Source organism: Manis pentadactyla, chromosome 19 (assembly GCF_030020395.1).
Source record: "Manis pentadactyla isolate mManPen7 chromosome 19, mManPen7.hap1, whole genome shotgun sequence".
Lineage (NCBI taxonomy): Eukaryota > Metazoa > Chordata > Mammalia > Pholidota > Manidae > Manis > Manis pentadactyla.
In genome coordinates, this window is record NC_080037.1 from 5,806,946 (window position 1) to 5,832,953 (window position 26,008).

The 26,008-nt window shown below is 47.2% G+C and overlaps 1 protein-coding gene across 2 annotated transcripts in view; it reads right to left on the minus strand.

Moving 5' to 3' along the window:
* Positions 1-25,751, minus strand: part of DDR2 (discoidin domain receptor tyrosine kinase 2) — a 135,187-nt gene extending 109,436 nt beyond the window's left edge. The window contains exons 1-2 of one of the 2 annotated variants that reach the window (XM_036922854.2): positions 25,569-25,751; positions 11,239-11,386 (exon numbers count right to left, since the gene is read on the minus strand). Coding sequence is in view for 1 of the 2 variants with exons in the window: in XM_036922853.2 (XP_036778748.2) it covers positions 25,569-25,574 (6 nt within the window). In the remaining variant the exon portion in view is untranslated. The remainder of the gene's footprint in view (positions 1-11,238; positions 11,387-25,568) is intronic. The other variant, XM_036922853.2, reaches the window with a different exon arrangement.
* Between the last annotated feature and the right edge of the window lie 257 nt (positions 25,752-26,008).

The window sequence follows — 26,008 nt, forward strand, 5'->3', positions numbered from 1 at the left end:
GGATTGTTGGGGTGTCCTTTGTAGCTCTCCTGCTACATATATGCATCCTAAGCCTGCCTCACCATTCGGATATCACCTTGAGAACATCACACAAGAAGTGGTACCTAGATAAGAACAGCTCATCCGATGCTAGGCCCCACTCACCACTGGCATATTTCTTCCAAATGGTAGCTTTTAAATGTTTGGCCTTGAGTTTTTTTGTCCTTTTGTGTGTGTTTCTGTTTCTTTTCTGTTTGTTTTTAATACAGTGTAATGCAGCTGCCTGCTCAGTGGCCCACTCGGCTCTGCCTGGTTGTGCCTGTTCCCTACTAACTAGAGCTTTATTTGGGACGTTCATCCACTGCCCTTGGGATAAGAGGAGCTTGGGACTAGAAGTCAAGCACTGGGAAACCCGGGCTCTGTCACAGTCCAGCCGTGTGTGTCTTGGGCAAGGTGCTTGCTTCCTTTCACCCTCTGTTTGTGCATCTGTAAAATGGAGTGACGTTATCTACTCTCCCTTCTCAGAGTGGTTGAGTCAAGGGAATAATAAACATTTAGGGGCCTGGCTGCTAGCAAGTGTGACATACAAGCTTAAAAACATACATGTATAAGGAAGTTCACTGCAGTGTCATTGGTAATCACAGAGCACCAGAACCGTGTGGGACTGGTGGTTAGTTATGGGATATTCAAACCATGAATAATTCTGCTCTCATCCAAAAAAATAATTGACTTAGAGGTGATAGGTGTTAGACAGATAGATAAATAGACACAAGTAGTTTTATTTAGACAATGCAAGCACATACATATGCCTAATGCAACTTTGGAAACTATCAGGAAGGATAAGCACCAAAACCTTAAATGTTGAGGGAAGTATTTATCTCTGGGGAATTAAGAGAGATGGCTGGGAAGGGAAATTTTACTTTTTATTTTAGATCATTCTTAAATGATGGGATTCTGGGTTATATTTACTTAGTGATTTTCAGGATTTTTAATTTAAAAGTGTTAAAGGGAAAAAAAGTGCTACATAAATGCTCTTCAAATGCTCTTCAGAGGCAGCACTGTGCCAGGTAATGTTATGAATGCTACACACACATTTTCAATCACTAACCGCCTCACCCACATGTATGCATGCTCTTTGACAGCTGGGGAACTGACCCCACAGTGACGAAGGCACATGCCCAAGGGTTACGTAACCGTAAGTCGGAGCGGTGACCACCGTCCACTCTGGCTCTGTCCCTGTACTCTTGCCAGAGTCCACAATGCTCCCCTTGCCATTGGAGTATGCCTGCCCTTCATCTGCTCGTCCACTCATTCCACGGACACCTACTAAGGCCTGCCCTGTGCTTAGCACCATCTTGGTTCCAGAAAGAGCCGCAAAGATGAACCAGGCAAGATTTCTGCCCTTAAGCACTTCGTAGTCTCTTGTGCTGTTAATAAGAAACAGAAGGAAAAACAATGCCCCCTGGGCAGCGAGGGAGCAAAGGGTCGGGAGCCGCCCGCGAGCTCTGGCTGCTCCTGTGAGCGTGAGTCAGAAGACACCTCTGACCCCCTCCCTCCAAAATGCCCTCGTGCCGCAACATGGTGAAGGTGCTCTCAGCACTTTGGTACACGCTCCATTTTCTCAACCAGCCTCTTAGTTTTGTCCGGTGTGGACATGCAGGTAATGGACAGAAAGGAGGGAAGCAATGTACTGCTAGAAATTTGAAGGGGGAGGATTCTGGTCGCAGGAGGAGTTACATATGAACTGAAGGATAAACCAGTGGTTGGTAAGAGGAGAACCTTCTCTGATGGATACTGTAAAATTCACACTTATATGCTGGCTAAAGAAGAAAAATAATCCTTTCACTCAAAATAAAGAAACACAGAATTGCAGTAGGCCCACGTGTGACTTTTCCTTGGGTTTTTGGAAATACTGTAGATGGTCTAAATACCCCTCTCCCTGACATAGGTGGGGCCAAGATAATGCATCCGAGTGGCCAAAGGACTGACAGAAACAGTCCCTGTTCTTTCGAACCACAGGAAACATACGATGAAGGGAAAGCAACATGAGCAGGAAGTGAAGGATTTGGCAGGATGAAAGGAGGGAAGGGGGCACTTCAGGCCCCAACCAGAGACAAGACAGAATGAGCACACTAGGCAGTAAGGCGGCGAGCCTGGCCACGCTCCAGAGCCGCAAGGGACCTTGGCAGCCAGTATTACAGGGGTGCCATCTGGGAGCCAGAAAGGGGAAATGGTTTGCCAAGACCCTACAGCCGTCTCAACCTGGTCATGTCAAAGGAGGCTCCTGTCTGCTTGACTGTCTAATACATGCTGAGAACATGCTCTCTTGGAGACAAACAGGTTTAGAAAATGAAATTGAGGACACATACAAGAAATAGCAAGTCTGAGAGGGGGTTTGATTTGAGTAGAAAATACACTGAGGGACGGATGGGAAGTAAATTTGGAAAAATCAGTTGGAATTTGATTCTGAAAGAATGGTTTGGGTCTTTTTTTCCATGTAGGTAACAGAGGACTATTGGACATGTTGAAACAGAGCTCAGACAGAAAACCTGCTATGTTTTTGTCCCAGGAACAGACTGACATATGAAGAGAATTTAACTCAGAGCAAGAAAATATCCTCCTGAGAATAAAAATCATCCCAGAATCCCAGGGAAGCAAAGAGGTTATTAGATTTTTCATATATTCTCTCTGAAAACAACAAATACTCCTTTATAATATTTTCCCTTTTTAAAAAAAGACCACATACTTCTATCTCTTTTTCTGATATAAAAATAACACATGCTTATTTATGAACTTTCAATTGTATGAAGAACCAAAAATGTTCCTATAATTTCCTCACCTAAAATCAAAATAGTTAATATTTTGATGTTTTCACTCATTTTTTTCTGTGCCTTTTTACATAATTTAATACCTTTTTGAACTTTGTGACTTCTAATTTCATTTACTATAAAACCACAAACACAGTCCTGTGTTATCTAAAATTCTCAAAACCATCATTGTAAAGGTTTATTACCTACATATTTAACAATACCCTCAGTGCTGGCCATTTAAACCATTTCTTTTTTGTGCCTAATGCTGTATCATTGGGTATAAACTTTGTCCCTTTCACAGTGTTTCCTTTTATGAATAAATTCATAAAAGTGAAATTAGTATATCAAATTGTATGGACATTTTTTTAAGGTCACTCATACATCTTGTCAAATTTATAATTCTGGGGGGTTTATTATACAGAGAGAATTACTAGAGTATTTATCAACCAAAAGTAGTTTCTCCATTTTAATGGCTTTTCTTTAATTATAAGAATATTTCATATTCGAAGGCAAAAAAATTCTCCATAAAATTAGACTGTGGAGGAAAATACAGCTTATATGAAGTTTAATGTCGTCTCACCCTTGACCACATTTTATATTGTTGCTTTCTGTCTCTGATCAGTTCTGTGTCCCCATCCCTCTCCTGACAACCTCCTCCTCTGTCCTCTGCAAGACTCTCAAATTCTTGGGTATTATCAGTTCCGTGATTTACTGAGGGGAATTTCATCTTGCATTTCCTAAGAAAAAGCCCACAGCCACAGGCAGAGGCTTCTGCTCCCTTATCCAGGGCTTTGGAAAATAAAGTTTGCAACAAAAAGATGAATGGTGCTTTCCTGGTCTTCGTGGCCTGTGTGTTTCTCATCATCTTCTTTTGGATGCAATCGCTGGCTTTGGTCCCAAAGCCACATGAAGCTGGTTATTGCTTCTCCCAGAGCAAGGAGACTTCTCCAGGGCTAATGCCATGTATAGTCGTGTGTAGCCAAAGTCCCCTCCCCTCTATTCCTTGGGCATAGCTCTGCTTCCGACTCCTCCACCGCCCACCTGCTCTTTTGCTGCTCTGCTGACAAGTCCCCCCTCCTCTGCCTCCTTTCCCTCCAGTCTTTCTGATGCACTTGCAGTAAAATCTGGTCTTCCTGGAGCAAAATTCTTACCATCTTACAAAACTGCTCAATCATCTGCAGAAGTTCTTTGTTACTTACATAGGAAACAAGGTCCAATAATTTACAATGGATCAATAAATATTCCTCATGTGTTTTTTAATGGATGGGCATTAAGCATCACGGGAGCTGTATCATGAGTTCTATGTCTAACTTTGAGAGCCAGAACAGATCCATAAAAAGTAAAAAACAAGGGTCTAGCTACCACCCCCTTCCAGTACTCCAAGCCTGCATGTTTGATAGCCAGATTGCACACTTGAGGTGTTTCAAACTGGACTTACTCTCTTCTCCCCAAATCTCTGCTTCTCTACACATTGGTTCCACTATCCAGGTTCTCAAGACAAGATAGACACAAGCCTGGAGTATGGGAAGATTTGGTGGGGAAGCAGGAGATTTGGGCCTTATAGTGCCATCAATATCTGGTTATCTACTTATTATATTCACCTTCTGAGTTGTGCTGAGGAGCATAAAGAGACAGAAATAAATAGGACATACCCCAGTGTTGTGAGCATACCGCAGGGGGAGACATGGAGCTTCCGTCCATTGTCAACACATGCATGCAAGCCTCAGTCTCCAGACCCTCTCCCATCCAACCGTTCAGTTTAGGAAATCAGACTAAGACATCCTCATACATTTTTATGATTCTCTTGTACTTATCTTCTACCAAATCCCAAGCAACCGATATTAGAACAACCATAATATTTGTGAGCACTTTGTATGCACAGAACACTCTTCCAAACATACCTGATTTAATCCTCACAACAAGATCACAAGGTATGTTTTCATCACCTTTATTTTACAGATGAGAAAACCATGCATTAGGGAAGTTAGATCATACAACCAAGTTCCTTTCAGGGCACAACATTCAATTTCTAATATATGTCAGGAACTAAGGGCAAAAAACATTAATGAAATCAGTGACTTTGCCATCTGGTGAGGGAGACGAGCACCTGAGCGGATACATTCCACATAGTATGGTTTGGGCACAGACGATGCCAAACTCTTAGCAATGGCAAAGAGAAGGGATCAACTAGGCCAGTCTCAGATTCAGGAAGATTCAGGCAAAGTGGGATGAGGAGAGAAGAAACGCGCCGACTAAACCAGAGTGAGGAGTAGTTAGCTCAGAGTGGGGACACTAGAATTTGAACCCAGGTTTGTCCAACTCTCCAATTCATGTTTTTCCACCATCCTGTTACATGGTAGGTTTCCAGTGGGTATTCATGAAATGAAAGAAGAAATGAATAATGAATGAATGAATACATTATACTCCATCCAACAGAGAATGACTGGAATGTCAGCCCAAACTGTAAGTCTGCTTTCCACTCCCTACCTTCTGATCGAATTAGCTGATGCACCTTAGGGAATTCCAGGAGGGCTTCCTGGCCACAGAGCAGGCTGTTCTCCACATGAGGGAACCTACTTCACTCCTACAGTGTCTCTGAGTTGGTTGGAAGTAAGAGAGCCTAGAATTGAGGAGAGGACGCCCCACTTTTGTCTACTCCACCTCCTCATAAAAACCCTGTTAGCATCCTAGGCCGTCAGACAGTGGGAAAGGAAGCCGAACAAGGCTAGAGCCCCCAGACCCACAGCCAAGATTCCCATGGAATCCTGCACCAACCCCGTGGCTCCAGGTAACGCTGGATAAAGGAAAAAGGACCGTAATTCTCCCACACCCACCTCCTCTGAAATTTGGTTCTGGAAGGAGGAGAGACAGGATCTCCAAGATCTGAAGATCAGGGGAGTGCGCCCACATCCTCGAGCCATCACATGCCCTGGCCCCGCATCCTCCCACGGCCGCCCCGCCCCGTCGTGGGTGTGGAGCAGATGCAGCCCCCCCTTCTTTACTGCCGGCTCCTCAGCCCATCTGCCGTCTGCCTCTGTGTGCTTGGCATACACAGGCAGCAAGCTTGGAGCGTGTGTGTGCCATCGCTTCACAATTCAAAACCCCAAATAAGAGACAGGCGTGGGATTCTCCTGGGGAATTAAAAGGACTCCAAGCCCACACTGTCTGACTCTGGCTGCCCAGTGAACAGCCCAGAGGTGAGCTGGGCTGACGCCACCGCTTCAGGACTCAAACGTGGATTCTACCCAACCCATACCAGGCCACTTTTATTCCTTGGTCCCAAACATTTCCACTCAGAATTTCCTCTTGGCTTTTTCCAACGCTTTGACTTTCCAAGGGAAGTCAAACTTATTTTGAACAACTAAAGTGGAATCCGTTTGTGGAGGAAGTGGTCAGCTCAAGAAAATTACAAGTATTTCTTTAAGGAGGTAGGTATGAAATGGGCCTTGAAAAAAATCTCTTGATTATTTTGTACCGTTGTTGGAACAAATCTGGGGCTCAAGACCCTTCACTGCCCACTTGGGAACCATGATTTATGATTCAGATTCTCTGTGATGGATTGAGACGGGCTTGCAAATTTTACCACTGAGGCAAAAGACTCTAGCAATTTTCCTCTCTTCAAGAAAATGTTTAGGGTTCATCTCATAAGCCAGGGACCAACAGACTTGTTCTGTAAAGGCCTAAATAGTAAATATTTCAGGCTTTGCAAGCCAAAAGGTTTCTATTGTAAGTATTCAACCTGGCCTATTTAACACAAAGGAAGCCACAGATGATCTGCAAATAAATGAGCACAGCAGTGTTCTCAAAACACTTTATTTACAAAAACAGGCCGTGGGCTGGATTTGGACCTCAGGCTTTAGCGTGCCAATTCCTGACATAAGCCCCTTGTGGTCTGCAGGACTGTTAGCTTGAGGAGGGACTGATGTTCACTGGCACCCTTAGGAAGGAGGTTACTGCTTTGTTGCAAGACAACTTCAAGGCCTAGTTGTTCTACCGTCACGTAAGTAACCTCAAATAATATCGGAACCTGCCTTTAACACGATCCCAGGTGATCTGCATGCATGTCACCCAGAGACCAGCGTGTCTCAAATACCAGTCAAATTACAGGCTCTGCGGTCTGAGGCTAAGATTCTGTATTTTCAACAAACTCCTGGGTGTTGATGAGGCTGTCAGTGGATGATACTCCAATCAGCAAAGATCTTTTTAGGGCCTCAGCTACAAAACCCAATACAGGGGTGGAACATGGGAGTGGGTGGGTCCAGCATCCCACCACCACCACCGACCAGTCTCTCTGCCCCGAAGTACTGCATGCGTGATGCTGTGCCCGTGTTCTGCAAAAACCAAACACCCAACAGAGACTGAAACCCTGGCTAAGAGGGTCTCACAACCCTGAGGGGGATACAAAACGTCAGACACCTAAAAACTAATCAATACAAGAGGTGTGTGAATGTCTCTTGTAAGACAGTCAGACATCAGAGAGAAATCCTGAGAAACACTACGAATGACCGCAAGGGAGAGCCCAACACCTCCCGCCCATCGTAAAAGGAGGACCAGGAGTGCCGAGCCCCAGGAAGCAGGACTCCGCGTAGGTTCACACTCAGGAGGAAATGCAGTGAACACTGCCATCCAGGAACACTTAACATCATTCCTGCGGCCCGTAATCTCAGGCTAAAAGAGCTCGTGTAATCTGAGAAGTCATAAGCAATGAAAACCCAAACAATGGAAATAGGACTCTCATCAGCAACCCTACATCTATTCTGAGGGTTTGTGGCTGACCCTTGAATCTCTTAGAAGCTATGAATATCAAAGCAAAAATGAGATGCGGCCTCAGAGAACACTGGCTCAGAGTGTCTCTCACACATCTATTTTAGGTCCCTTAGTATTTCCCCCTGGTAGTGTATTGTTACAGCACCTTAAAATCTGGGTCAGAACTGCACCCACTCTCTGCAAGAGGGGCACCGGAAATGAGCCTCTCCAGAAGCCAAGGCCTCCCTCCCACCCAGAGCAGGTTCTGAGCGCATGCTGAGTCCCTAAGGCGGTGCGCAGACATCCTAGCCCGGCCAGCAGCCAGCGATCCGCCCATCTGGCAGCTGCCCTCCTTTCCAGCTCCGCCTCCGCTGCTCCTCAACCCTGACCCTCTGCTCCCCGTGGGCTGCTGCTTCCGCCTCCCCCCCCCACTCCTCCAGTGAGGCGCTTGGTCCCTGGGCCTCTGCGTCCCTGCCGCCCAGGCGGGCTCAGGCCGGCTCCACCGATGGTGACTGACCCTCACCTTTCTCTCGCCTACCGATTCCTGCCTCACCTCCAGGGTCTGGCCCAAGCCGCACGCTCCCCATCTGTGCGCTGACCATCCCAGCGCCAAGTGCTCTCTGCTTCCATCGGTCCACGCCACTCCCGGACACACCTACCGCACCTGAGCCCAGATCTCGGTTCTGCTCCTTCTCTCCCCTATCAGCCGCGGGCCACCTAGGCTGGAATCACCTCATTCATGACTGCATCCCTTCAGCTCACTTCCAGATTCCTTTACATACCCCAGGCGCTCAGCAAGCATTGCTATTATTTCATAAGCTCCTAACCCAAATCCTTGGACCCCATGAGCGAATAAGAGCATGTTGTTCTCTTGCCCGGAGGTTCTCCCTAGTACTGTCGGCCCTTCTCAGCTTACATTTTTCATATCGTTTTTGGAGCCCTGTTCACCCAGAAGGGCCTGAGCCGACCTCCAGCACACCTTACCTCCATTTCCCTTTGCACACTGGTTTCCTCAGTTCCCAGTAGGTCCCTCCTCTCCTGCACTGGCACACCCACGTAGCTGAGGCGCTGACTAGTTAGACACTGATCCTGACCTTGCCTTTTCTGAAATGATCCTGGCACAGCCAAATTCCAAAATCTTAGACGTCGAGGCTTATACGGCACTGCAATCACAGTGTCTCGTTTACGCCGATGCTGTAACCAGCGGATGCTTCCTAGGTTTGTTCTGTCGACAGCCCACCTTGCACCCATCCCATCAGCAAGCCCACCTCCAACACCGTGGGCCGGGCTGCCTTCAGGCCAGAGAGAAACCTCCTCCAGGACACAGGAAAACCAGAACCTTCTGTCAGAGACTCATGGGAAACAGACCCCTCCTCAGCCCCTTGCAATGGCAGAAAGACAGCCACCAACTCATGAAGGAAAATCAAGTGACAGTTGGAAATACAAGTTTTCCTTTAAAGGAGATACTAAGGTTGGCAGCGCTGCTGAGCTGCCCTCCAGCGATGTTGAAAGGGCCGTTTTGGGAGAGGGAGGAAAAGGAAGGGGGTGTGAGTGACAAATGGAGAGAAGGAGACAGAAAGGGAACAGGAGAAGGAGACAGAGCAGCAGGAGGGGAGGCAGAGGGCGAGCATGAGGGTCGGAAGGGGGAGGCGCAGGTGGCGGGGCGCGGGGACGGCAGCAGGTCCCACGAACGCCGCCACCGGCTCTGCCCGATGCCGACCGCGTCCCCCGGGAGCTCCAACACCCACAGGAGGACAGGCTCTCCACCGGCTTATTATAAACACTCAGCGCTATGAAATCAACTCCAGAGCCCCCTGAACCCAGAACCAACCAGTGGACAGAATTCAGGAATTTTATCTCCAGAGACTATTGTTAACCTTCCGCTCTCAGTATTCATAAAAAATGCAAGACCTCTGAAAAGTAGGTGACACACATACAGACTGAGCTCCTGCTCCAGAGGATCTACGAATAGCTTTGCCTTCCCTTCACAAGTGTTCCAGTGTAGATGCCAAATTACTTGGTCTTCCTGTTAATAAGAGACACAGGGAACGGCAACTTAAGTTTTTAAACAGACTGCAATAGTCCGTCTCTCAGTCTCAGAAAAGGGGAAAGCCTGGATTCGTGACCAGAGAGACCTGAGACACTCTCCTTGGGGGGCCGAAGGGCTTGAGACAGTTGTAGGTGCAATAGTGTGCCGGGGTCGGGGGAGGCACCCACAGTGGGCTCCACCAGCCAAGGCTGGGTATAGCCCACGCCTTGGATACTGGAATAATAATTTCTGGAAATAGTCACTTAAGATTGGGTGGTGTGGGAAGAAAAGACCGCAGCGGTAGTTTCTGAAGGCAAAGATGCACCGGTAAGTAATGGTTGAGGAATGTCTGTGACAGAGAAACCCTGCAGGAACTTGTGCTTGGTGGTCCAAGGTCGCTACGGGTCATTCATTCCGAGATGAGGCCTCCCCTGAGGATGGCTTGGCCCTCCACTCCCAGGAGTCTATTGGGAGGAAGAAAGGGAGGGAGGGGGGGTGGGAAATTAGTTTCAAGGCAGTGTGTGGGAAGAGGGGGACCCAGGATACCTCCTTCAACCCAAGGAGGCTAAGGAGAAATGTGGGGAGGCTGCGGTTCTGAGATGAGAAACAGAAAGGAGTGTATGATCCAGTGAGCATCCTGACAGTGGGACCTCCCCTGGGGAACACGAGTAAAATGCCACTTTCCCCTCCCACCCTCATGCTTCACGCCCAAGAACCCGCAGGTCCACATCATTAACTTCATTGTCTGTCACCCAGCAAGCACTACGGAAGCTGTGCGGATGTATAAGCCTAAGTCGGGTCAGGGGGTCCTGCCTGGGCACCTTCTGTGGGCCAGACCCTTCGCTCAGTGCTGGGCAGGAGGCATGCAGGGGGCACAGCGCCTGCCTGCAGGGAGCTCCAGGCAGGTCTCAGGCTCCTGGACTCCCCCGGTTCTCCATCTGCTGGTGGGATTTGAACTGTTCAGGATGAACTGAGAAGCCCCATGGCACCAAAGTCCCCCTACAGCAGGCCACCTTGACGTGTGCGACGGCTCCTTAGCCTCCTCGGGAACGTTCTGCCGTGCACCACGCTTCTCCTTCTGCACGAGACCCGGAGCTCAGGGCTGCGCTGACCCGCGCTAAGTATCCCTGGGCTGGGTTTTCTTGTACGTTTAACTCCCTAAACCTTTGTACGGGACTCTGGTTCTCTTACTCCGGTTTTAGTAGTTGCATTAAGTACTATTTTTCTCTAACCCCCCCTTCAAATTATTGCTGGAAGAAGGCAGCTTGTAAAAAAAATAAATAAATGACATTGGAATCTTAGAGGAGACCCAGACTGATCCAGAGCCTTGAGATTCTGGCGGGTCCCGCAGAGACAGGGAAGTGCCCATCTCCCGGGTTCCTCCGGGCCACAAGGCCCCAGAGCCTGCGTCTCATCTGGGGCTGGCCGCAGCGGGGCCAGCGACGTGCGACCAGCAAGCTGCAGTTCACATCAGGTTCCCTTCCACATCAAATACACCATCTTCTCATCTGATAATCTGCTCCGGGCGCAGAACCCGAGCTCAGCTTTCCCCAGGACCCCCGCAGAGGTAAGCGAGGGGCTCAGGGGACCCACAGCGGGAGCGCATGGTGCCCCCTCCTGCCGTCGCCCCCACGTCCATGCGGTGGCAGGGCTCCGGTCACCGGCCTTACTTACATCAACGGGGGCAGCGCATCCTCTGAGGAGCAGGACCCTCAGCAGCGGCTGGCCTGTGCTTCTCTCCGGCTGCTGCACCTTCTCTGCTTCAAGCCGCGAGCCCGGCCACTTCCCGGAGCACTGAACCCCCGGCCACTTGGCGGTTTCCCTTCACGGAGGGGGAGAAAAGGGAGAGCAGTATTTTATTGCCAACGTTTGCTGCTCCACATTGTCTTCCCTGTGAGACGTTCCTTTCCCTCAATATCTAACAGAAGCCCCCAGGCACTGAAGGAACCTACGTATCCCAGAGGATCTCAAAGAGATTCTGCGTCTGGGGTCTGTACTTATGATACCCATTGATTTAGAAATTAAAACTTAGAATGTTTATTTTTTATTAATTCATTAAAATGATAATTACATGTTAACATATTTTTTATATGAAATAACTTTTCAAAGAATATGTAGTGAGAAAAGGGACACTGTTTTATGTTTCTAAATACCTCTTTGGTATCTGGCTTAATCAAACACAGAGTCTCATATCTGCTTACGGACTCAATTTGTTTCTATTTCACATATCCTGTCACCTCCGGAACACGCCACCATACACTTGGGGGAGAATGAGAGCGAAAAACGCAGGAACACCTCAGGAGTATTACTGAAAATAATTCTGCTCTTGTGGATTCCCTGGAAGAGTCTCGGGAACTCCCAGACAACCTGAAGCCGCTGCTCTATACAACGAAATACGTTTCACCTCCACCTCAGACGATCATTCACCTGCTTTGATGCGACTAGTTATCAGTCGCCTGAACGAGAGGAACTAGTTGCCTGAGCAGAACTAGAACTATCCTATGCACCTATAAAAATATATTGATGTATAGTTTTTATCATTAAAGACAATCAAGCATCCGCATCCTGTATGTTTCACCTTGGGTTTCCTGTCCAACAGGCTGGGGGTCATTACATTTTAGCCCCTGTAGTTACACCATTCCTCTCCATGGTCTATGTATTGTATTCTGCTGAATGGACAGGATGACATATGACTACCCAGTGCCACTGTGTGCAGGTGGCTTGCTGAACAGCTACCGTAAGTTGCCAATTTCTTCAGTGAAGGGTACAGATGTGATGGGAATAAAATGGTCACCCAGAGCAAGAATAGATGTCACATTCTAGTGCCTAGTGAGGCATACAGCTGAAGTCTTCAGACTTTGGGTTTACCTCACTGTTTCAGAAAACTCGCATTAACAATAATATCTGTATCCATTTTTACAAAAATGTTTATGAATATCAACCTCTCTTGAAACATACTATCATCAGTGTCACAGCATCGTGGGGGAAGAAAGAGGGATCAGGGTCCAAGTGCCCCCAACCCAAACAGTATTTCCAAAAACCTAGTACCACTCCCTTGTGCCGGTAAGGCAGCAAAGGTTCATGCTGTTAGATGACAATTTTCTTGACACAGAAAACCCCACACCTAAAGGAAAACCTCACTCCCTATTTAGTTCAGTTCAATTACATCGCAGGCTTCCAGTGCTAAAACTTATGCAGACCAGTGAAGGTTCACTTCCTCGCCCTGAGGTTTCCTGGCTGTATAATCTTAAGAATTACTTATTTTCTACCTACTTGTAAAACGGAGTTAAGGATTCTTATCTCACCAACTTATGAAGAAGAAGAATCACAAATTAAATGTGCCAGCCACATAGCAGGTGTTCAGTGCTTGGTAATTTTTAACCCCCTTCCTTCTTTTTGTTCTACGAGCAGAAATGAGATATGAGACTGATCTTATGTCCTGGACTGAGCTGGCTTTTCACTGGGAACCCCAGGGGTCTAGGCTTTCAGGACGTCTGGAGATACAAGAGACTGGGGCAAGAAAAGATGGCAGAGGAATTTTTTTCCAACAAAAAAAGGATTTTGCCAAATATTTGTCATTCTTTGACTGATTCAGAATAAGACACAGGTCTGCTTTCCTCCTCCCCAGGCCAGGAAAACAGGCCCCAACCTTCCCTGAATTTCTGTTTCAACTTTCCAGTCTATCTCTGAAATTACACAGGCCAGCGTGGTTTGCATTTCTCAAGTCCACAGAACCCACAGAAAATCCACCAGGTTTGGGGAAGCCCTTCAGGTGAGAATGGGGTAAGAGAAATTTGCTTGTGAACAATTCCCAGGAGTAGAAATCAGTACCTGTAGTCGTTACAGGCCAGATATATTATGACCTCCAATCACAGATTAGGAAACTAATGTTTGGAGACAGCAGGGAAATTCCCCAGGGCAGCCCAGCTAACAAGACAGTCAGAACCCAAACCCAGGCCTGTGGTGCTCCGAAGCCCAGGTACTTGAGCCCGTCGCCACCTGGTGCAGCGAGGCTGGCGGCTTCCCTGAGACGGTCTCACAAGATGGGCAAACTCTCCCTCGCTCTAAGTTTCTGACTTTACTAAACCCAATATTGTAACCAAAATCAAAATCAAATTTCTTCAGAAAAACCATCCCTAAACTAGACACAAAAGTAAGAATGGCAGGACACCACAAACAAGATTTTAGAAGTATTGGAGTTGTAGATTATTTATTTTATGTTTTTAGGATTTGATTAGACCAATTGTTAAGATTAGTAGGATGTCATAATTTACAGATTTTCTTGTATCATAGATTAATAATTTGATATTAATGGATCCAATAAGGTTTCTAGCTCCCAGTATATATCAGGAGCTATAGATGCTATAGCTGAAGAAAAGGTATTCCTCTGCCTCAAAGAAGATATAATGCATATTATAAGACACAATGGATGTAACTACATATATATTTGGGTTGGTGGGGGAGTAAGAAAGGAAAGAATAAGGTCCTAAAGGAGGAACAATCAGCCAGTGGAGTGTCCAGGCAAGACCTGAAGGAGCGAGAAGGCATTGTTTGAGCTGACTCTTGAAATTTAACTAGGGTTTTGTCAGAAAAAGTGAAGACAAGAGTCTAAGGGAACAACTTGAACAGGTGAGTGATGGTGTGAGATCAGTAAACAGTGTCCGGAGGACAGGCACGTCCAGGCACCTGAAGAGAGAGCCAGTGGACGGCTGGAGCTGGAGGGCGGCAAGGGGTGAGCATGGTCACCCCAGGAGAGCCTTTCAGGAGAGGGCGGCAGTTTCAGAGAGGCCCTGGAAGGCTCGCCCTGGCACGCGGGCTGCTTCAGAGGCCAGACTGGGGGCAGAGCCTGACCTGGAGCAATGACACCAGGAAGGGGAAAGAAACGACATGGAGGTGTGGCGATAATGACGCGGGGAAGATGGAGCGCCAGGCAGCGGCTGGCTAGAGCAGGGAAAGGAAGGGACCCAAGGAGCCTGAGGTGCAGCCGCCGCGACCAGGAACACGTCACCATCAGCAAGACCTGGAGACACCAGGAGGGGAGCTGGCGCGCAAGGGAGCATCGTGAGTTTGGGTTGGAACATAAGGAACTGGGGCCAGGTGAACACATGGGGCAGAGAAGGAGAAGGTGGGTCCAGTACTCGTGGGAGCGTTTGGTGGCACAGAAACCTATCTGAACATAAAGGCATAAAGGCAGGAAATGAGGTCAAAGGCAGCTGAGACGATCAGGGAAGAGAAGGGAACTGAAGACAGGACCTCGGGGCCCATCTGCCTTGAGTGGGTAAAAGAACATCTCCAGATAAGACCCAGGACAACTCAGAAACAGTTCCTCCTCACAAAACGTCAGGAGTCCCTGATCTCACCCACTTCCCTTTTTTCTCAGATGAAAAAAACCCAGACCCAAAGGAATGACTCGTTTATCTAAGGTTTCACAGCTGCTTAACAGCAAAAGCAAAACTGAGATCAGGTGGATTAAGTGACCATTGGGAATTAGTTTTGCCTTAGCAATGCGGTTGCACGACCCCACGTGGCACGGCTGGACCCAGAGAAGCCCAAGAACAAAGTGGAAACCCCATTTCTCTCTGCTGCATCAGTCCAGCACTGTAACTGTGCTCGACTGCGTAAGCACTCCGGGCCTCAAACCACTTGTTACTCACCTTGTTGTTCCTGTCCCCTCACCTCGCTCTCCCCACCACCGTCTCCTCCACCAGTGTGACTACAGAGCAGAAAAATCACAGTTGAGTTTCCTTTTCTAAGTGCACACGCGATTATAGACTTTTGGAGTTGAAAGAACTTAAGAGTTCATCTACTATTAGTTTGACCTTGGCAGAAACAGACCCTGAAAAGTTCAGTGACCAGGTGGCCGGCTAGTAGCAGGACCCAGCCCCAGGGTCCACTCTTGTTTCTCTCCATCACACCACCAGCCTCCAGGGCAAGAGACTTGTGTTTAAGACAAGCTCTTTGCTCTCTGGTTTCTCGAAACGTGTGCTACTTATCCCTCTCCACTCAAGATGCTTCTCCTCAGAAGAGCTCCATGGTCCAAATAGTTTGCATGGTGTCTTACCCTCTTTTGGGCAGTCAAAATGCTTATTCCCTTATTAAAACCATGGGAAGTCTTGCAGTAAAGAAACGTGTTTAATTATCCAAGAATATTTCCCAAACTTACTTGACCACAGAACTCTGGCCCTTGCCCTGCCCCTCTATCTAACTTAAAACCCAGTGGTCTGCAAGGATTGTACTTTGGGCAGCACCACCTTTGCCCAATTAGTAAGATTTCCTTTGTGGGGCCCAAGCAGAAGGCCTCACTGTGGGAACTGGGTGGGGAGGCCATGAGAAACAGAGAAGGAAGGAGAGACAGGGAATAGTTCCAGTCTCTTCCAGAGCCCTGTGCTCTGCCAAGCACCAAGACCAAAACAGCTATTTCGGACATTGTCACTTGGGATCCTGGTCATAAGCTGAGGGCCCTCCTCTCCAACCGAGTGTTCTTATGGGAAAGTGGGTTTTAGGGGCTCCTACACTCCTCGTCACTAGCACGTGGGTTTCGCTTTGCTTGTGCCCCATGGTCAGCAGCACTGCTACGTGGTCAGTGTCCTTCCGGTTACCTCCACAGCCTCCCCCCAACCCTGATCCGACCTGTCACTTCGCATCTGGATGACTGAGACAGCCTCTAATGAGTCCCCCCACTTAGCTCTTCTGCCCTGTAACTTACCTTACACACTGCAGTCATATTAACCTTGAAACACAATGCTTCACCTGCTCTAAGATAAAATTCCACAACCTGGAAGCTCTCCTTAAGGTAAGAAAACGTATCTACGCCGTGCCAACTCTCCGTGCTCTGCAGTGCAGATTCCTCGTAGTCCCAGGCTCCTAACCTCACGTTAACTGAGCCAGCGGTCTGACTGCTAAGCCTCTGCTCTTCCTGCTCTTTGCTTCCTGCACATCCAGTTCTATCCAATTCTTACTCCACTTCCAGCATCCAGCTCCAGTCCCCCAATTTGCAGACCCTGCCAGGAGCTCTCCCCACCCTTGCAGACACTGAGCCCTTAGCCCCATATCTACTTGTATTGCTCCTTTACCATCTCCTGAGTTTTCCAACTGATAACAAACTCAGAAAGAGAAAAGATGATGCCTTATGATGTTCAAAGCACTTAGTATTCAAAAAAATACCCTTGCTGAATACAGGAATTAATCCATATTGACCTCAGAACTATGAGTCCGGGAGAAAAGTTCATGTCTACACAGAACCTTGGAGGCATGAACATCTTTCTAGGCCTCCAAGGCATGTAGATCTTTCTAGTTCAATTTATCTTAGTTTTACAAAAACAGAAGATTGATTCTATCCTATCCTGGAGGACCAGTAAGTTCTCATTGTTTTTCTTGTGGACAGAGCTGTGCTTTCTGCCACCTTCTTGCAGGCTCCTTGCCACACTCAGCCTCCAGAGAGAGAGTCTAGACAGAGTATATTAGGTGATATTTAAACACATATCTCTAAATTTTCCAAGGATCTGGCCAAAAAGAGTGTTCTTTCCAAAAACATCGTCCCTATTGACCACTGTTCCTTCCTTCCTTCATTTTTTTTTTTGGATTATTTGACATTTAGGGAGCAAGTCCTTGAGATAAAAAGGTAGATTAAAAAAAAAATCATAGTCCTTGAGGCACCCAGAGTTGAGGCAGTTTTACTCAAAATGTGCTCAGAGGAACACCCACAGCAAAATCACCTGAGAGAGGTTGTTAAAATACAGGTTCCCTGACACTGCTCAGAAAATTTCTTACTAAGCCTGTGGTGGTGCCTGGAATCTGCATTTTTAAAAATCTCTCCGGCTGCTGCTGATGCATGCTCAAGTTTGAGGCCCACCAGCCCAATGGAAAAGACAGGCAAATAAAGAGATAGTTATAAAACAATGGTATCCACTTAAAATAAGAGAGAAATTCACAATGCATAACAGAGGTGCAAGGAGAGGAAGTAGTATGAAGAGGTTAGGTGTGACAATCAGAATGACCTGGATTCAAATCCTGCCTCTGCCACTAACTTGCTAAGTGATTGACCCAGGATCGCTGTCATGTGTCTGACATACATAAAGTAGGAAAAATACCCACTTCATACAATTATTGCAAGATTTCAATGAGATTATGTATATAAAATACTTGCATAAATCTCGGTCACTTCATCACTCTGAACTCATCAGGATTGTTATTTGTAATAATATAATTTAAAGGAAAGGGAGCAGATCAGAAAGGCCTCCTTGAAAAAAAAAAAGGCTGGTCTGAATTTAATTTTAAAGCAGGCTGTCTCCAAGTATACATTTGTACTCTTGCAGCCCACAAGATTTCTAGAACTTTTTAAATTTTGTATCTTCAATTCTAAAATTTGACCTTTTTAATACTAGGTTAACCAGGTGCTATTGTGCAATTTCAGTGCCTGTCTTCACATTGGTGTTTGAATTGTACCAACGTCATATGAGACCAGATCAAATCAAGGACCAATCCAGAAAGAGAGGAAACAGTGAATGGCATGGGGCAGTTCAATCTGCTCAGCCGTAGAGGCCAATGCCATGTTCATTCTGTAAGCAGATGTGTCATGTGGCCTCTGACCTTTTGCCCACTAACACCTACCAGATATGTGATGTGGCCTCTGACCTTTTGTACATTAGCACCATAAACAGAAACCTGAGACATAAGTACACAAGGCAGAATGGTTCTGTCCCTAAATCTATTAGTAATGGATTAGATACTCCTTTAGTAACAGTGTCAGTATCACCACAATTGCTAATCTTATCTTCAAGTGAATGGACAACTCAACAAATTATCAGATGAGACCTGATTAAAACTGACATTTAACATTTCCTACTTAGCAGAATTTTGGTTAACTGTGAGACCAGATTTTCTTAGACTTATAAACCTTTGATGCTATTAATAACAATTTTTTTAACATACTCTAATGGGCATTTTCTGCATGAGTATTAATTACACTTAAATAACAGACCAGACTAAACACAGACCAGGCCCTGAGGTCATGTGATTCCACCTCCATGCTAGTGATTAGTTTCAGCAAACCACACCATCTGACACATTAAAATAATTTTTTAGTTTATTTTATTGTGTTTACAGTTATTTGATTTTATTTATAAATTTGGTTTGGCTTTATAGTTACAGAAGAACCATAAGCATAAGAAGCATATCCCTAGTTTTATGTTTGTACATATTTTAAAAACAGCCAAGTTATTGATTATCCCACAGAGCTGCAACAACTTCCCTATAAGATAGGTCTATATACTGCGTGGGTTTGAGCAACATCAAATCAGACAGCCCCAAAGGAAGCTGCCTGGAGAGCTTAGTCTATTCTGCCTGTAACTGTCTCCTTTGCCGGAGCCTGTCCCTGCCTTTCACCAAGGGTAAGCAGCAGAGCATCTGTGCCTTCAGAAACCCACGCCTGAAGCCACCCTTGCAGTGTATCTGCTCCCTGCAGTCTTGGGCCAGTGTTTCATCAGCTGCACCCCAAATCAGCATTTGCAAAGCTCTTAATCTGGGGGTGAGGGGAGAGGGCAGATGTCAGGAGAGCATCCTCTTCAAACGAGGAAAGCATTTGCCTTACACTTGGAGCCATTTACCTCGCCTGAAGAAGTGTGGTCGGTGGTGGTGGTGAGAATTACTGAGTTTGATCACAGGAAATGACTAGATATCACCACGCTTGTCACCACTCTCCCCCAGCCCTCATTTTATTCAGCAGAAAGTGTTTCAACACCCCAAGATCAGTGGGGTGGGTATTCTTTCCCAATGCATTTCTTGAATCATGCAGTAGAAACTGTAATACCCTCCTCATCATAAGGATGGATTTGAATGTATTTTTCAACAGTAACATAGTATTTCTCCCTGAGGAACTGTGGCTAAGTAAATGCGGGGACAAGCCTTGGATGACATTTCCTTGGTATCTCTCTAAGCACAAGGTACACCCAAGGACAGCTGAATGAGTGAATCCATTCTAGACCGTGCTCGTCTCCAGAAGCCCTGCAGAGCCCAGGGGCTTGAGGAGGTCTAACCACTGCAGAACTTCTATGCCTTTTCATTGCACTTTGGGCTTCCAGGATACTTGGGGCGGCCCAGAGCTGACCTTTCTCAGTGCTCAGAAGCCAAAGTGAGAGTCCAGCTAGTGAGTATAACCTGACCAAGGCTGGGAATCGCCGTTGCTCGGAGGATTACAGAAACTTGGAAATACCGAGTAGTTCTATGTGAAAGGGGAAGGACGGAAAGCAAAAATAGGAAAGAAAATCAAAACAGGAAGAGAATTATTTCCGACCAAATCATATCTGAATAACATAAGCTCAATCATAATATAGCCAAATGTACACAAATAAAATGAAAAGAGATGATGGAAGTTTAGAGAGACCATTACTGTAGCCATGAGGAGGCTGGTGTTCCAGTGAACATCCCTGAACAGGCTCTCATTTCCTTTATGAAGCTGGTTAAAAGAGTGTCTTCCTCTAGCAGACAGTCAATAAGCGGTTGCTAAATAGAATTAAACCCAATAGAGTTGCTGGGGGATCCCAGAACAATGAGAGACAGGAGCAGGTTAGAACCTTCCGAGAAACACCAGAATGGGGAAAGAATGGGCAAACTGGAGACTTGAGCCTTAGGAGTAGGAAGGGGGGAAAACAAGAAACATAACAAGTCAAGGCCAATGTTCTCCCAGTGGCCCCTCCAGCTCGGAACCCTTGGTAGGACCGGCTTGTTACTGAAGGATTTCTACAGTAGCACAAAAACCAGATTCTTCTCTAGCTCATCTGTCCCTTTCCTAAGTGCATTTTGCAGTTGCGACGCATGCTGTTTCCTACCGCCCTCTGAATCTCCATTGTAATAGGATTATCTTGCCCCATGTACAACACAGTCTCCCTTCTTCCCTACCCGCCAGAATTGCTCATTCTCCTTCCTTCTGGTGTGTGTAGACCCCCAGCCAAGGAACCCAGTCTTGTGCTTAGTTCCCCATTAGAAGATTATAGCATGCACAAATCTGTCATGAACATTCAGGGAAGGGGTGGACACAGGTGGGGTGGGGATGAATGAGGAGTCGGGCGAGGAGATGAAATGGCAACTGCCTTTTCATATCAACAAGGCCAAGGTCAAGCAAATCACATCCATGATCAAAATGCTTAAATGAAAAGGAGTTGATTCAAGATACCAGTTTCCATGGCTCATACATGATTGGCTTTTAGACCATTAGAAATCTAAGATCTCACCAGAAAAAGTAAGAGAGGTAACATTCTCTTGTTCCGAGCATCTACATGTATGGGGCATTCCGCTGGGCTCTTCACATAGCTAATGGCACCTATTCCTCCTAACAACCTATGAGATGAGAAAAATAAGACTCAGAGAGGTTAAGTGTCTTGTCCAAAATTACACAGTCAGTAAGTGGTAGACAAGCTGGAATTTAAACCCGTGTCCTTTCCACCGTGTGAGTACTTCAGGAAGCAACCTGGCAGCTAGCGGTGGACTTTGGTGGGTAGATGTCACTGGACTGGGGAATGGACTATGGAAAGTAGGTGAGCTGGGGTAAATGAGGTGAACTAAGGTGGCAGTGCTGAGCTAATAGCAAAAATCATCAACAGCATTCATTAAGTACATGCCAAACATCACGCTAAGACCTTGCAAGCGGCATCTGCAATGCCCATTAGGTGGGAATTACAATCCTTACTGTGCAGAGTGGGAAACTGAAGCAGAGAGTCTAAGAGCCGGCCCGAGGCCACACAGCCAGTGAGAGCGCGGTCGGGACAGTATCTGACTTCACATTGTGAAGCCTCTGAGGCCTGGACAGGCCTCCACTTCAGGGAAAAAGGGACACCACTGTGTACGCCGTGAGGAGGAGGTGGCCACCGTGGGTGTCTCTCCCAAGCCTGCCCTCAACTCACACTGGAGGAGCTGAGGCAACACTTGGAGACTTACCAGTGGAGGCTCACATTAGAATCACCTGGGTAACACTTCAAGTACTGCCCCTACCCCCAGATATTCTGAGTTAATTGGTCTGGGGACGCTTGAGGTCGACCCGAGGTTTCTGATTTACGGGTAAGCAGCCCTCACTGTGATGGCTTCTGAGTTCAGAGAAGCTCTGGGATGCCTGGGGGTGTTGGACACATTTCTGAGCTGAGCCGTCATTGCTGAGAAAGTCGATTCATATGTTGCACGGTTTCGAACAGGGCAAGGCATATAAAGAATCCAGTGTGTCTGCATATGGACAGGTCACCACTGACGTGAGCTGGCTGGCTCAAGACCTCGGCATGTCTGTGGAGGCCCATTTTTAGACAGGTGTTAGCTTTCTGGGTGCCTGTGAGACGTGCATTTGGGGTGCATGTTCGAGGTGTGGGTGATGTGAGGTGCTGAAAGTGGATCTTACAAAGGAACTGCGGAAGGGCGTCTGAGGGTTTCTGTTAATTTTTAAATGGTGTGATATTAATATATGGGGGGTGGCCACTCCAACTTTTTAGCGTGTCTATTAAAAATGCAATCATATGGAAAGGTCTGACCTAGATTCCTTACACGTGATTGAGAATTCGTAAAACTTAAAGTCTGGAAACTATACAAGAAGGGAAGAAAACCAAGTTAACAGAGAGGCAGGAGGAGAAGGGGGCAATGATGAGGCCCTCTGGGTGGCACTCCCACTCTGTGCTTGGACATTGCCTGGGAAAAACTCACTGCTTTCCTCTTCTCACACACTCACAATACTTCTGACACCAGCTGTCGATTTTGTACACCAAGAAAATTCTGACACTAACTACCTGGAGTTAGTGTGGACCCACAGGTTGAGGGCTCGGTTCCATAGACCATGCCCCAAAGCAGACTGCAAATAGCAGGTCCATGGCTTCTGTCTGACTTGGCTGCAGGTGGGAGGTCCCAATGACCCCCTGCTTGGCTTTGTCCATTCCGAAACAGAACACAGGGAAAGGCTTAGGTTTACCAGTTTGTTATGTAATGAAGGGTATGATCAAGGACACAGATGAACAGCCAAAGAGATAAGTAGCGAGAGGTCTGGGAGGGTCCTGAGTGCAGAAGCTCCTGCCCCTGTGCAGCTGGGGTACATCACCCTCCCAGTACATAGATGTGTTCACCAACCCAGAAGCTCCCCAAACCCATACTTTCGGGATTTTCATGGAGGCTTCATCACATCAACATGATCAATCATTAACTCAACCTTCAGCCTCTCTCTCCTCCCTGGAGATTGGTGGGTAGGACTGCAAATGCCAAGCTTCTAATCATGGTGTCGTCTTTCTGGGGACCAGCTCCCATCCAGGAGCCCACCCAGAGTTGCCTCATTAGAACAAAAGACGCTCCTGTCACCCAGGAAATTCCAATGGATTTAGGAACTCTGAGCCAGGAACTGGGGTCAAAGAGTAAGGACTACAACAGAAGATGCTCCTGGCGCTCTTAGGAGCTCTTTGCTGGGAATCGGGGGCAGAGACCAATACATACACCATCCACTACCTCACAGACTGGACACTGTTGGAAGTTTCAAATCGAGGATCCTAAGTCAAAGATTTTGGAAACACCTTCCCCACTTCCCTTACCTTTGGTGTTTATAAAGCAAACAGAACTTAACCAGAAGCAGAGGCAGGGGCCTCCGCACGGCCTGCTGGCGCTCTGCCCCCAGGAGCAGCGGCATTCCTTCTGACCACAGACACAGAGCAGGGAACACGAGGTGAGGGACGAGGTGAGATGTGCCCGCCTGCTGGCGACAAGGTCCTGGGTCAGGCACATATCCTGAGCTCCTCAAAGGCTGGTCTCCTCCGAGGAGAAACAGAAGGACTGATCCTGAGCAGCCCCTCTTGTTCAGGGACCAGACTCCCTGAACATGCTTGGACAGCATGGCCCAGGGTCCACACCTCCTGGTGCTGAGGAATCCCGGCCATGCCAGGCCGCCACGGGCGTTCTAGACAGAGACCCCGGGGGCATTCCCCATGTGGAGGGATTGCTTCCATCCAAAGGAGCTGGTCACTGAGACCGAGCCACCCATCTCAGAAGTCCACCCACAGCCAAATACAACTACCCTCCCAGCCAAATGCAGCCGCACACACGGCCGTAACCTGCATGGCGGAGGCCACCTCACATTACCCCCTGTACTGAGCGCTGGTGCTCATCAGAAATGGCGTGGTTAGGCCCTTCACAGCTTCCAGAACGCTTCTATGTCCAGTATCTCTTAACACAATAGAAGCACCCATGTAACACATACAGAGGAAGAGCCAGAGCGTGAATCTGGGTCTTCTGAATCCAAATCCCAGGCTCTTTGCGTAGCAAAGGCAAGTCTAAACCAAGCACCCAGAAATTAACCCGCAGGGATGCCGGCCGGCAGACCCTTCCGATATCCAGATAAATCCTCACCCAGGTGCAGAAGGGCCTGCAGGAGAGAATCCATATGGTTGCTCTCACCTCATGCCTTTCCCTTCTGGTCACAGAGGGAAGGAAATGTGGGATTTGACTCAAAAAGCAACTGAAAGTGTGCAGTGTGGAGGCAGGTGAGGGAGTATTATTGCATACAAACAAATTTTTTGCAAATGTAAGGTGACAGATGTTAGGTAGACTTTTGTGGTGGTCATTTCATAACAAATACAAATATCAACTCATGATTCACACACCTGAAACTACATATCAAAATTATACCACAATTAAAAAAAGAAAAGAAAATGCAAACAATATTTTTAAAAGATCACAGGTTTTAGAGTCAGGCATACATGAGTTTCAAAATTATTAGTTACATTTCCTTGAGCAAATCATTCTACTTCTCAAGGTTTAATATCCCTATCTGTCAAGCAGGAAAAATGCCTTACGGAACCACAAGGATTCAAGTAATGTGTGTAAAGCTTTGAGTATGGAACCTGGTGTGTAAGTCCTCAAATGTTAGCTTTTTAAACATTTTCCACACACATACAACCAAGTATGACCCTAGACAGCACTCTCTGATGAGCCACCGTTAGCACCCTCTCTTGCTGGTGACTAATGTCCCTGCAGTGACTCGTAATTGCACTGCCTCTGTTATATCCCAACCATGAAGTGCACATGAACATTGAGGTGTCCGGTGGAAAGAGCACTGGATTAATAGCAAAGAAAACCCCAATTTCATTTTCCACTCCACTACCAGTGTGCTGTGTGACCCTGAACGTGTCCTTCCCGCTTCTGTTATTTCTGACACCTGTGAAATGAGGGCTCGGATGCGATCCCCACGGCTCTTTCCAGGACGCTAACTCTGTTCCTCTAGGGAAGGGTTGGGAAGGCGAGCAGTCGGCAAAATGGTGCTGCACCCCTCCTGGCTTGAACCAACTCCCGCCTCAAACGGCCGGCCTGAGACGTTCAGCCACTTGGAAAAATTCTCCTTCCCCTTCGATGGGGCTCTTGAACCCCCCGCCAGGACTCAGAGGTCCCCACAACAAACAGCCCCAAGCCATCCGATAACAAAGGGAAAGGCGACCGGGCCGGCTGCACTTCCTCGTCCCCAGCTGAAAATGCCCGGCCACCCCAAACCTAGGGCTGAGTCACCTCTCACCCCAAGTCGCCCTTCTCACAATTAAGTCAGCAACTCTGCTGAGAAAACCCAAGAGTGAAAAGCTGTCCCCTCCGAAACGCAGGAGCTCGGCAGCACTGCCAGGCGCCTCCGACCCGGCTCCCCGCCTCCGGCGCCTCCATCCCGGGCCCAGCTCTGCAATCGGCCTGTCTTGCCTGCCAACAATTTCGAGCCTGCTAATGCTGTTTATTGTATCTTGCAGCTGCTATGGATTCGTTTGTTTGGCTTCAGTCTTCTTTGGTTACTAGGGTTCTTTCTTCCTCCATAACATAAATCCACACCCCCAAAAATCTGAGATTTTGATTTCTTGAGTCTATGGTGCCCCATTCCCTTCTCTTCCTTGCCTGACTTGAAACCACTTTCTGCCTCCTTCTTACAACGTTTCCTGGGACACCAGAAGTATATTGAGAGCTTTCGTTTTCAGAAAAGAAAGAAAATTAAAGAAAAAAAAAAAAACAACATAACTTACGTTCATCCAGGAATACACAGATCTGGAAAGAAGAAAACAGAGCTATAATCCACGGTGTTCCCCCAACCCAAGAGGAAGAATTTGTTGTGAAATGCTTCTTTTTCCACTTTGCCGGTGAAGGAACCCGGTGGTAGGCATACATCCACAGGCTGATGCAAGATGCCTTTGAGAGAAACCTCACATTCTGAGGATTCCTGGGAAGGCGCCAGGGATCCCAGCATCCAATATATTGCACATTTGGTTTCAATTAGGAAGGGGGTTGGGGAGGGAAGAAGGCAAGTCACCAATCAGAGCTGTTTTCTGTTTAGAGACTATTTCTTTTGACCCAAGGGACCATGGGCAAAGCTATAATTTACAGCAAAACCCATTCATAGAAGAAAAAAATATGTAAAACCATAGGACAGACTTAAAGACACAGCTCCCTTCCGCCTCATCCCCAC